Source organism: Polypterus senegalus, chromosome 7, assembly GCF_016835505.1.
Source record: "Polypterus senegalus isolate Bchr_013 chromosome 7, ASM1683550v1, whole genome shotgun sequence".
Lineage (NCBI taxonomy): Eukaryota > Metazoa > Chordata > Cladistia > Polypteriformes > Polypteridae > Polypterus > Polypterus senegalus.
In genome coordinates this window covers 12,903,832-12,917,017 of record NC_053160.1, presented here as the reverse complement: position 1 = coordinate 12,917,017, position 13,186 = coordinate 12,903,832, and the positions used below count along the sequence as shown (strand labels likewise).

General features: G+C 42.2%; 1 protein-coding gene across 1 annotated transcript in view; it reads left to right on the top strand.

Moving 5' to 3' along the window:
• Positions 1–13,186, top strand: part of chrna6 (cholinergic receptor, nicotinic, alpha 6) — an 86,270-nt gene that overhangs the window by 55,732 nt on the left and 17,352 nt on the right. The window contains exons 2-3 of the mRNA XM_039758231.1: positions 3,344–3,483; positions 3,588–3,632. Of these exons, the coding sequence (XP_039614165.1) occupies positions 3,344–3,483; positions 3,588–3,632 (185 nt within the window). The remainder of the gene's footprint in view (positions 1–3,343; positions 3,484–3,587; positions 3,633–13,186) is intronic.

Sequence of the window (13,186 nt, the reverse complement as noted above, 5' to 3'; positions counted from 1 at the left end):
TAAGGCCTCAGCACTTTAACAAAGTGTGCAATACCAGGTATTCTAAAATTTTATTTTAAATATGACTCAATTTTGTATTTATGATGATACACCCTACCTTTTCACATTAAAACTCAACATTTATTTTGTGGCCTGTAAGTGTGGCTGGGAAAGCAGAATGTGGGGAACAACCAAGAAAGGTTAGGGTACCAGCCCTGAAAGAACAGGAACTGGAAAGACAGTCGAAACAACTTTAAAGAAAAAAGTAAAAAATAGCTTTCTGTACTCTTTTCTATGGAGGTGAGAACATGCTAGGAGAGCTGTCCTGGTCAGGTGACAGTGGAACATGTGAGGAGTGACCAGGAGTGGGTTGGCTTTAAAGGGCCGATATCAGAATGGGCGGAGCCATCTCTTGGCCTTGAGGCGGGGTTAGGCTTTCTCATTGGGTGTCTTTCCTTGCCTGTGAAGGGGGAAAGGACGACCGACTCTGCAGCACTCAATCAATTAGGAGCATATGACAGCAGGCTTTGGGTTTTCTAAATGACATTTAAAGAACTCTGAGAGCCTAAGGAAAACATTCTCCAATCTGATGAAACAAAAATTGAACTCTTTGTGCGGAACTCCAAGCACCTGCTTATCACCTGTCTAATACCATCCAAAATGTGAAGCATGGAGGTGACAGCGTTATGCTATTAGGATGCTTCTCAGCAGCAGGGTCAGGGAGACTGGTGAGAACTGAAGGAAGGATGAATGCAGCCAAACACAACGTTTCTCTCATTAAAGTCTCATCACTTTAAGAAAGTGTGTAATACCGGGTATTCTAAAATATTATTTTAAATATGACTCAGTTTTGTCCTTATGATGATACACCCTACCTTTTCACATTAACCTTTAAACCGCCGGAACTGGCTATAGTTGGTTCCCAATGCAATTTGCCAGCACGCTGGAGCTGAGTATATTCGGCAAAGTAGATAGATAGATAGATAGATAGATAGATAGATAGATAGATAGATAGATAGATAGATAGATAGATACTTTATTAATCCCAAGGGGAAATTCAATTTGTTGAATGCCGCATATGGCTAAAGTCGGTTTCCAGTGCAATTTGGAAGCACACCGGAGCCGAGTATATTCAGCGACATACATTTGGCGACGTACATTCATTGAACGCCACAACCGGCTATAGTCACTTCCCAGTGCAATTTCCCAGCTTGCCATTGCTGATCAGTCCATGCTGCACATTCGTTGAGCAGCCAGCTCATGACCACTTCTGGCCCCAGCAGAACTGCAGCATCATTGTCCCTGGGATTCAGCCGCTGCACAAGATGAGCCTGCAAGCATCAGCGCTTACCTCTGTGTGCTCACGTGCAGCCAGTTCAAGCGCAGTCGGCTCGGTGATTTACTGAATTTTATCAATGGCGTCAGTTGCACCTTGAACATATAATAATTGATTGTTGCAGTAGTTTTTTTAATAGTTTTTACAGTTCATTAGCAGTGTGTAAAATGATCAGTGTTGCAGTATTGTAATGCTCTTTGCATTGAAAAAAATGTATTCCATTAAAATTTCACATTTTCTTTGTGAATTGTGACGTTTACTTAAAAAGTGCAGCAAAAAAGTATTTGGCATCCAGGGATACATTAACGGCCAAATATGTGGCAGTTTAAGGATTAAAACCCAACATACAATGTGCAGACCCCCACTTAGGTAAATCATGCCATTCCAAACAAGGAAAAGGTGCACTCCTCTTAGGACCACCCAAAAAAAAAGACAACGAGTGCAGAATGCAGCTTCCAGAATCTTAACTAGGAAAAGAAAATCCGGGCACATCTCACTATACTGGTTACCTGTGCCATTAAAAAGTGACTTTAAAATACTGCTTATGTTTTACAAAGCCTTAAATATTCTCCTTCCATCTTATATCTCAGAATGCCTGTCACCTTACACTCCAAATCGTAACCTTAGATCTTCAGATGAGTGTCTGCTTATCATTCCAAGAGCTAAACTTACAAGAAGTGGTGAGGCGGCCTCAAATCTGGAAAAGCTGACCGATAGAAATCCACCAGGTGGAGCACTTTAAAAAACTGCTCAAAACTCATTATTGTAACATGGCTTTCTCATAGCTTTATTTTAGTGTAACCCTCATATTCTGTACATACAATTAACTCTTTCAGGGCTGATGTTGACGTTTGTCAAAAGGAGGAGTTGATGATAATCGGTAATCAGCTGTAAACTGTGACAAAACCAACCGTTACATTTTAGCTAAACTCTCTTTGGTAGAAGGAAAGTTAGCTTCATTGGTTTTGAACGAGTTTTCCTGCACTCCCGTGGGTAGCAAGGGGCAGACAATGGCAAAAATGGCACTGACATCTGGCGAGAGATCAAAGTGAACGCGTAAAGCAAAATACTCTGTGGATGATGTTTTGCCTGTTCTCTCTGAATTGGACTAAGACTTGTCGGACTCTAATTTTGATACAAGTGATCAAAGACGAATATGAAGTTTTGCAGATTGGTCCTTAGCTAATCGTGGTGCTGAACAAGTTCATGTAGCTGACACAGCCTATGGCACTTTTCACCAGGGAGGAATGCCACTTAACAATGATAAGAGGTAGAAACCAGATTGCAATCCACTATGACCGTGACCACTGCTGCTGCCCCGTGCAGCCATGTGAACACAGCCTGGCAGGCTTGCCTGCCACACATTCTTGGCAAACTGGCAGCCACAGCATGCATGCAGCAACAGACATTTTATTATGATTTCTATGTGAAACCATAGAATGATTTTTGGAAAAAATATTCAGCCCTCAAAGAGTTAATTATCATTTTTATCATGGCTCCGCCATCCATACTAACCCCTTCTTGCTCTGCTGTTCTTTTTCTGGTTTTCTGTGGGGGTGATCTGAGCCACCACCACCTGATCAGGGCACCGTACTGTCCTTACGTTGATGGATTGAAGGCCAGAGGTCCACATGACCGTCATCATCTAATTCTTCCAAGTGAAGCCTGAAAGCCATGAGGACTGATTGAGGTCATTTATGTGAGGTAGAATGCCCAGTAGGTGCTGGGTGGTCTCAAGGCCTTGGAACCCCTGCAGATTTTGTTTTTCTTTCTTTCTCTAGCCCTCTGGAGTTTTTGTTTTTTCTCTTCTCTTGGCCATCGGACTTTACTTTATCCTTTGTTACTTAGCATTATCTAATCTTATTTTTATATTATTTTTTCTTCATCTTGTCAAGCACTTTGAGCTTCATCAGTTGTATGAAAGCGCACTCTAGAAATAAATGCTGTTGTTTGAGAACACTGACAGTTCAAAACTGTGCTTTATCATTTCAATTAACTTGATTTTTTGCTTCTTTTTTGGGTAAACAGGTGGCCTGGGATCCAAAGGTGAAGACCGTTTGTTTAGGAAACTGTTTCGCCGCTACAATCAGTTTATCAGACCGGTAGAGAATGTTTCTGATCCCGTAACGGTTGAGTTTGAAGTATCCATTTCCCAGCTGGTGAAAGTGGTAAGAGAAAGTTTAAGTTACACATCTTATTGCCATGAGTGTTGTAAATTGACCAGAGTATATTTCACCTTTTTACGTTATATGAATGTGTTTGTTTTTTTCAGGACGAAGTAAATCAGATAATGGAGACCAACCTTTGGTTAAGGCATGTAAGTGTGACTGTTATTTCAAATATTCTTTATGAAGATGAAATTCACATTAGAATATGTCTTGTGTCAAATCCAATCGATCATAAGGTGTTGTTTTTTAGTGTCATATTATGTTTCAGTCAGAATTCTGCCAGTTTGCTTTTCACCATATGGACTTGGCAGCAAAGGGGAGGCCTCCAGAAAAGAACAATAAAGCATTGGTAGGGTTCAAAGGTCAACTCTTTAAACTCAACCCCATTGTGTTGGACTCACTAGTAGGACCAGACCATAATACTGTATAAAATCATTTCTTTACTCACTGCTGGGCAAGGCTGGACAAAGCTGGCAGCCCTGGGAGGATGATGGTAATTGAGTTCTCCAGGGTCTTCAAGACCATCCAGCCCCTCAGAGATATGCAGGTGGATGAGCTTGGGGTGTCCAGATGATGGACTATCTGTCAGGCAGAGCTTAGTTTGTGAGTCTCAAGGACTGTGTGAGCAACACTGGAGCACCACAAGGAACATGCCTGTCTGCTCATCTCCACACTCTGTACACCTCAAATTAGAAATATAACAGCAGGTCATGTCCCTCACAGCAATTCTCAGATGATTCTGTATTTAAGGGGTGTTATTGATAAGGGGAATGAGACAGGTGAGAGGAGTCAGGGGGAGGTTTGTTTCTTGGTGCAAAGAGAATTGTCTACAACTTAACATCAGCAAAACCAAGGAACTGCTTATTGACTTTCACCACATCACAGACCCTCTATGTCTGATGACTATTCAAGGAGTGGATGTCAAGATGCACTCCTACAAGTACTTAGGGATCCTTATCAATGACAGGCTGGACTGGTCTCAGAACACAGATGAACTATCGAGGAAAGGGCAGAGCAGGTTCTTTTTCCTGAGGAGACTGTGTTCCTTGAAGGTGAAAATTGACATCCTTCACATGTTCTACAACTCTGTGATGTCCAGTGTGATGTTCAGTGTGATTTTCTACATTGTGATGTGCTGGACTGGTAATATCACTTCAAGAGAGGGCCACCAAATCAAAAAAATAATTAAAAAGTCAAGCCCAGTTAACAGACACACTTTGGACCCCACCAGGGGTCACAGCAAAGAGAGAGAACAAAAATAAAATTGAGTGCCGTTGTGAACAATGCTGCACATCCTCTCTGTGACACACCAACACTGAGGACTTTCAGCCAACAAATCATTCAGTAGAAGTGTGTCAAGAAACACAACAGCGGCTCCTTAATAGTAGCAGCAACACATCTGTTGGATTGCCTCACTGTGACGGTGACAACCAAGTGAGAACCTTTCTTTCTTTTCCTTGTCTTCCTTTTAAATGTTCTTTCTTTATAATCATTCTGGTGTGTGTTCAGCACAAAGTGTGTGGGTATTTTTATCTATCTATCTATCTATCTATCTATCTATCTATCTATCTATCTATCTATCTATCTATCTATCTATCTATCTATCTATCTATCATATAGTGCCTTTCACATCTATCTATCTATCTATCTATCTATTGTGAAAGCTGGCCCGGACACACACAGACGGACAACATATTGTTCATCACCACACACTGTTTATTTACAATATTTACAATCTGCTCACGTGCACCCCCAGTGCCTCTTGCACCGATTCCCCCAAAGTCCAGGGCTCACAGTCCTTGTGCCTTTCCTCTGGCCACCTCCAGTCCTCTCTCCAGCTCTGCCAACTACCTCCCGACATTCACCATTGACTGGAGGGAGGCGGCCCCTCTTATGGGAACCCGGATGGGCTCCAGCTGCTTCCCGGCAATTAGACTTGGCCACACCCCTGTGTGGCAGAAGTGCCGGCTGCGCACCCGGAAGCCGTCCGGGTGTCCCCTGTCGTCTTCCCCCCGGCACTTCCTGGTGTGGCGGAAGTGCCGGGCTCCCGGGATAAATAGGCACTGGGGCGCCGCCTGGCGGTGGCCACGGGTCCCTACAGGGCTGGGCTTTCAAGCCCCTACCCGGTCCCCAACATAACCAGGACGGACGCCCCCCCTCGGTCTGGAGGAGGCACACGCCCTCCTCTGGTCCTCCAAGGTGTCCCGGGGCCGGGGACCACACTATCTATCTATCTATTATATAGTGCCTTTCACATCTATCTATCTATCTATCTATTATATAGTGCCTTTCACATCTGTCTATCTATCTATCTCTCATATAGTGCCCTTCACATCTATCTATCTATCTATCTATCTATCTATCTATCTATCTATCTATCTATCTATCTATCTATCTATCTATCTATCAGCCCAGCACACCACACTGTACAAAATCACACTGGTCATCACAGCATTATAGAAGATGTGATATTTATTTTAATATTTTAATATTTGATGTTTAAGAGTCTTTTTCTGTTGATCAGTGTCAACAATGTCACATTAAATCCACTGGGATTCAATGTTGTGCAACAAGAAAATGTGAAAACCTCCAAAGGGGTTAGGACTTTTTAATAGGCACTTTATGTACAACTAGCAAAGAACAACAAAGATATTTGTTAAGAAAACCGTGGAAGATATGATTTAATTTTTGTCATTCTTGTAACTGTCTTCTTATATAATACGCTACCGTGGCTGTCCATTTGTCTGTCCAGGATTTTAAATCACCTGTAGCTTGCAAACCGTTTGACCTATTGACCTGAAATTTGGTACAAATATACTATGTGACGCCTACTGTCCATTTTTGGGGTGATGATTGGCCTCCAAGGTTAAAGGTCAACCCAGGAAGGTCAAGGTCAAAAATCAAATGACCTATAGCTTATAATTTGGTACACATGTACTACGCCGAAACTCTGCACTACAGCTTTATATTAAAAGCGAAGAGTTTCGGAATTATTCCTTTTTATTTTTATGTTATTTTATTGTAGAGTCAGCTCTTGGCAGCAGCAGCAGGGCGCCGTTCTCATCCCTACCACCTTCGCCGTCACTTCCCCTACCTTTTCATATCTTAAATCATTCTTGAGGCAGATTGAAGACTTAAATGCCAACTTAAGTGAAAAATGCAAGAAAACTTACTAAGCATTTGCAACACAAACACTGACTTAATCAATTTTAACGTGAAAAGATGGCGACGAAAGAAGAGAAGAAGCGGGCCACTAGGGTGGAGAAAAGAAGAACAGCTCAGGAAGCAGCAAAGGCATCAACCTCTGAGCAAATGAATGCTAAATGTACAGAGAAAGAGGAGGAAGACTATGAATGCTCAAGTCAAGTGTATTCACTGCATGTTATCGTGTGTGCAGTGTGCCGTTACTGGTTAATATTAGATTTTATGCATTATTGGAGTGATGGAGATTTTTAATTTCATTTTTGCTTCAACATAATTTGTATAGAAATCAATCTATATGGAATATTTAGCATTTCTCGTATAATGTCATTTTGTTAATGGCATGGTAAGCAGCAAGCGCATCAACCTCTGAGCAAAAGAATGATAAACGTATGGAGAAAGATTATGTGAACTATGAGGAGTGCACTCAGCTGACGTAGAGCGAAAATGAATTGCTGGAGCAACTGAGAGCAAAGAAGAGACCATACAACGAAGGCAGGCCGACACTGAGCGAAAGAGAATCGCAAGAGCAAATGAGACTGAGGAAGAGGCTAATCGACATCGCCAATCAAACGTGCCAGATGAGCGACGACAAAGAGACATGTGAGAATAGCTAGAACGCTCTCAGTCAAGTGTATTCACCGCACGTTATCACGCAGTGCACTGTTACTGGTCTGAAGTATATTTTAATAAGCAGCAGCAGTTGAGGAGAAGACATAATGAACATAACAACAAAAACAACAACAACAATAACATTTATTTCTATAGCACATTTTCATACAAATCATGTAGCTCAAGGTGACCTTACAGGACAAAGAAAGAGAAAAAATACAAAATAATTAAGAAAATAGAATGAATAAATACAGCAGAATGTTCATCTGTTATTCGGTATAGATTTGATAATGTTATCAAATTCTTTTCAAGACGAAGTAATGTAAGTGCCGCTATGTCAGGTCTCCTGCTATAACTGAACTGCAGGCACGACTTGTGAATAATGCAGAATGACGGTGACAACATGTCATCAATCCATCCATCTTCCAACCCGCTGAATCCGAACACAGGGTCACGGGGGTCTGCTGGAGCCAATCCCAGCCAACACAGGGCACAAGGGAGGAACCAATCCCAGGCAGGGTGCCAACCCACCACAGGACACACACAAACACACTCACGCACCAAGCACACACGAGGGCCAATTTAGAATCACCAATCCACCTAACCGGCATGTCTTTGGACTGTGGGAGGAAACCCACGCAGACACGGGCAGAACATGCAAACTCCACGCAGGGAGGACCTGGGAAGCAAACCCGGGTCTCCTAACTGCGAGGCAGCAGTATTACCACTGCGCCACGACAACATTACAGGCACAAGAAATTAAGCAAATTAGCTGAATAGTTATACCATCTTCTGACATGATGCATTTGTCAAAGTGGGATGATGGACAGTCAGGGATGGCGGGTGGTTGGAAATTTTGTTTTTCATCAAACAGACATCGACCATTGTTACGTGCATTTTTTTTATTAAGGCAAATGTTATCCTCACCACCAGAGGTTAAGTTGAAACATCAGAGCTCTGAAGTGTTTATTTGATGCTGTTCGGGTCATCTTCTCTTTTCTTGTTTCATGAAATTTTTGACAAATGGTTGCTCTGGCTTCCACCTTCTGATGGTGTGCCAGTTTAAAGGGGTGAATACTTACACAATCCATGATTTTTTGGTTTTATGTTTGCAATTATTTTAGATCTGATTTTCTCTTTGACACTGAAGTCTTTTTCTGCTGGTCAGTGTCAGAAAACGCCAAATTAAATCCACCATATAACAATAAAATGTGAAAACTTCCATTGAAGACTTTTTAATAGGCCCCGTAGGTCTAAAACATATTCTAAGGTAACTACATAACATTCTAAAAGCTGCTTAATGCAATTCACAGGCATGGAGAAGGACAGAAACCAGCCTGGAATGAGACGCCAGTCCATCTCAGAGACCAGTATCTTAAAGAACCACAGAGGCAGTTTAACTCTTTAGGGTGGATGTCGACTTTTGTCGAAATTCAGGGGTAGAGGATGGTAATCAGCCATAAACGGCGACTAAACTCGCTGTTATGTTTTAGTTCAGCTCTCTTTGCTAGAAGGAAAATTAGCTTCATTGATTTGACCTCGATTTCCTGCGCATGCGGGAGTACAGAAGAGCAAACGGCCTCTAAAATGGCATCAACATCTGGCGAGAGACCAAAGGGAGTGCATAAACCAAAGTACTCAGTGGACGACATTTTGTGTATTATCACCGAATCAGACTCTTGACTTGTCGGAATCCAAAGTTGATGGAAGTGATCTAAAGATGGAGATTGAAAACGAAAGTGAGGTACTGGCTTCAGCTCATCAGTCCCCAGCTGATCATGTTGCTGAATGCGCTTGTATAGCTGATGCATCCACGGTAATGTTCGCCTGGGAGGAAGCGCCATTTAACGATGACAAGAGGTACAAACCAGATTGTGTCGCACTGCCACTCGAAGACAGGCCAGGCAGCCGGCCCTCCACACATTCCTACCAGCCACCGAGCTGTCCCTACACAGCCACCAGAGACACTGAACGGGCGTCGACAGCAGCCACGGCAATAGATGTTGATTTACATGTGAAACCTTTACTTTGCGTGCTTTTCAGAAAACAGAATTGCTCCAAAAATATTCACCCCTCAAAGAGTTTAAAGGGTCTGACAACATACAACCTGATTATCTAGTACATGGGAAAAAAGTCAGAGAGAACTTACAGGAAAACACACAGACACAGGAAGAACATATAAATGACTGCTTTAGCTCGACTGACCTATTATGAGGTACAGGGCCCTCCATAATGTTTGGGACAAAGACACATTTTTATTTGATTAGCCCCTCTGCTCCACAGTTTAAACAATTCAGATTTGTTGTTAATGTGCACGTTGCAGACTTTCATTTCAGGGGAGTTGGAGACATTTCGGTCCCACCATGTAGAAATGACAACACTTTTTCTACACAGCCCCCCCATTTCAGGGCACTATAATGTTTGGGACAATTGGCGTCACAGGTGTTTGTGATTCCTCAGGTGCGTTTCATGGCTTCATGAGAGACCTCGGTTTGCTTCTACCCTTTGGAGTCTGTAGATAGATAGATAGATAGATAGATAATCGCCAGTGTTCAACATGAAAGGGCTGTGCCAGTGAAAGTCCATCCATCCATCCATTATCCAACCCGCTATACCCTAACTATAGGGTCATGGGGGTCTGCTGGAACCAATCCCAGATAACACAGGGCGAAAGGCAGGAAACAAACCCTGGGCAAGGCGCCAGCTCACCACAGCCAGTGAAAGTCAAAGAGGACAAAAACAAGAATAAAAACATTCGAGAGTCATCAGTAAAACCTTAAGATGATCAAAATCAACTGTCTGGAATATCATGAAGAAGAAAGAACACACTGGTAAGCTCAATAATCACAAAGGGACTGGAAGGCCAAGGAAGACCTCCAGTGCTGATGACAGAACAATCCTCACTATGGACAGGTCAGAAACAGACATCAGAGAGCCGATGTGTGTGTGTGTCAGAGAAGACTATCAGCAGAAGACATCATGTACAGAAACACAGAGGTCGGACACACTGCAAGATGGAAACCACAAGTTAGTCACATAAAACAAGATGACCATATTACAGTTTGTGAAAAAGGACTTCGAAAAGCCTGCAGAATTCTGGGAAAATGTCTTGTGGAGAGACGAGATGAGGATGAATCTCCTCAGAGTGATGGCAAGAGAAAAGTGTGGAGATGACAAGGAACTGCCCAGGATCCAAAGCAGACCACCTCATCTGTTAAACATGGCAGTGCCAGGGGTGTTATGGCTTGAGAATGTATGGCTGCCACAGGTCCTGGCACACTTCTCTTCACTGATGATGGATCTGCTGACGGCACAATGAACTCTGAGGTGTAGAGAAACATCTGATCTGCTCAAGTTCCAGTAAAGGCCTCCAAACTCATTGGGCAGAACTTCATCCTACAACAAGATAATGAGCCAAACATGTTGCTGAGGTAACACAGGAGTTTATCAAAGCTAAAAAAATGGAAGATTGTTGAATAGCCAAGCTAGTCACCTGATTTCAGTCCCATTGGGCAGGCCTTCCATATGCTGAAGAGATAACCTTAAGGGGACAAACCCCCTTGAAACAAGCAGGAGTTGCATGAGAGGCTTGGCAGAGCATCACCAGAGAAAGTCCTCAGCACCTTAGTGATGTCTATGGATTGCAGACTTCAAGCAGTCATTGCAAGCTGGGATATGCGACAAAGTCCTAAATTTGACAACGGCTTTAATAGACCTGCCATGGCTGTGTCCCTGTGCCCTAAACTGGGGGTTCGGGTAGAACAAGTGTTGTGTGACCAAAATGTCTCCAAATCCCCTTAAATGAACATCTGCGATGTGCTCTTTGATCCCAATGTCTGAATTGTTTGATTTGTAATTTTAAACTGTGGAGCAGAGAGGGAAGTCAGAGAGAAATGGGTCTTTGTCCCAAACATGATGGAGGGCACTGTACTGTAGATTGTATTGGAAGGTTTGTTTTTTCTTTTCCACATTTTCTATTCAAGCATTAAACTTATAGTTTTTGACTTAACGAAACCTGGCGGAGGAAGCCATGCAGGCATTTGTAAATGCTGTAACGATTTCTGACAAGTCGTTGCTCACTTGCAGTGAAAGCGCTCACAGGAGAGAGCAAGAGCTGCAAAGTGACGCATCGACTGCTAATCTGTGCTGGCGACTTGGCACAGGTTCCCTTCACTTCTATAATCTGTTAACAGTGTGGATCACAACCCAGTCGAGGAAGAATGACAGCGTCTACAGGTTTTCTTTATTTTTATTGCAGGCAGCCCTTGAATCAATTGTGGATTTTAGCAATAAGCTGAACTCTTTAATGAACGATATTTGCTTTTGCAGATTCAGAATTAACAGCCGGAATATCAGCCAACAAATTATCCGCTGTTTATGATATATGACAAAACAGACAGTATCACATTGCACTTGATAGTTAGAAATGAATAGAATTGGCAAAACATATTGTGAAGCAATATAATCAGAAGACTGTGTGAGGCTGCCAAATGACCTGCCATCCACCCACACTCTAGTAGATCAATGAATGTATGCGCCTAAGAATAAATTGACAAGAAGATACAAGAAGGTATAATTAAAGTACATTAAAGTCAATTTCAGGAAAAAAATTATTGTGGAAAGAGCAGTTCCTCACTTTCACATGCGATTATCCTGCTGAATACTACAATGGCATCACGCCAAGGTAGACAGGCCAGGACTGTCCATCCTCCTGGAAGATCCCCCTTAGGCTGGCCAGGAGATATGATACTGCCCAGCGTCTGCTGCTGAGTCTACTTTCAGTCCAGTTGTGCCTGGTACAGTATAACCAACAAGAGGCATCTGGGTATCATCTTAACACTATATCCAAACCACTGCACCTGGCTCTGTAGAATATTAGTGGCTCTACTGGTTTGATGATAGGAACATCAGAAAAATGGTAAAAGAGAACAAACCAATCAGCCCAATAAAGCTCCCCAATCCTGTCCACTTAATTTCTCCAAAACAATACCAAATGACCCTAAAGTTCTACCTTCCACCACACTACTTTGTAACTAATTCCATTTGTGTATAGTTCTTTATGTGAAGAACAACTTCGTAACATTTGAACGAAATTTTCCCTTAACAAGTTTCCAGCTGTGTCCCTGTGTTCTTGCTTTGCTCATTTTAAAGTCACAGCCTCAATCCACTGAACTAATACCTTTCATAATTTGAAACACTTCCAATCATATCAGCGTTTGCTTAAATGGAAATAGCTTTTATTTCCTACAGCCTTTCCTCATAACCCATACCCTACATGAGCCATATTGCCCTTCTTTGGCCTTTTTCTAGTGCTACTTTGTCTTTTTTTTTGGATTATGGAGACCAAAACTGTGCAGAGTACTCCAGAAGAGATGTAACCTCAGCATAACCACCTAGGACTTATACTCAGCACACCATGAAGTATAAACTAACATTCTGATAGCTTTCTTGATGGCTTTTGTATACTGTGTGGATGTTGAAAGTGATGAGTCCACTATGACTGCCAGGTCCATCTCATAATTACATATCTACCTCCTGTATTTATGAATGTATTTATTTAAAGACCTGTAAAAAGCCAAATAAAATTCTATCTATCTATCTATCTATCTATCTATCTATCTATCTATCTATCTATCTATCTATCTATCTATCTATCTATGCAGATATCATCTCATGTTACAGTACCCAACTGATAAATGGCTGTGACTTTTAAAAGGTTGCTAACATCAGTCCAAAGTCAGCAGTCTGCTACAACACCACTTAAAGCCACACCTTTATCTCTTGTGGTCACCCAAGGGAATAACAGGCTCAGAAGAGAGAGAATTTTGGGGGCACCAACCTGGCTGTGCACATTTACTTCTTAGTCCAAACCAAATGCACAATGACATTA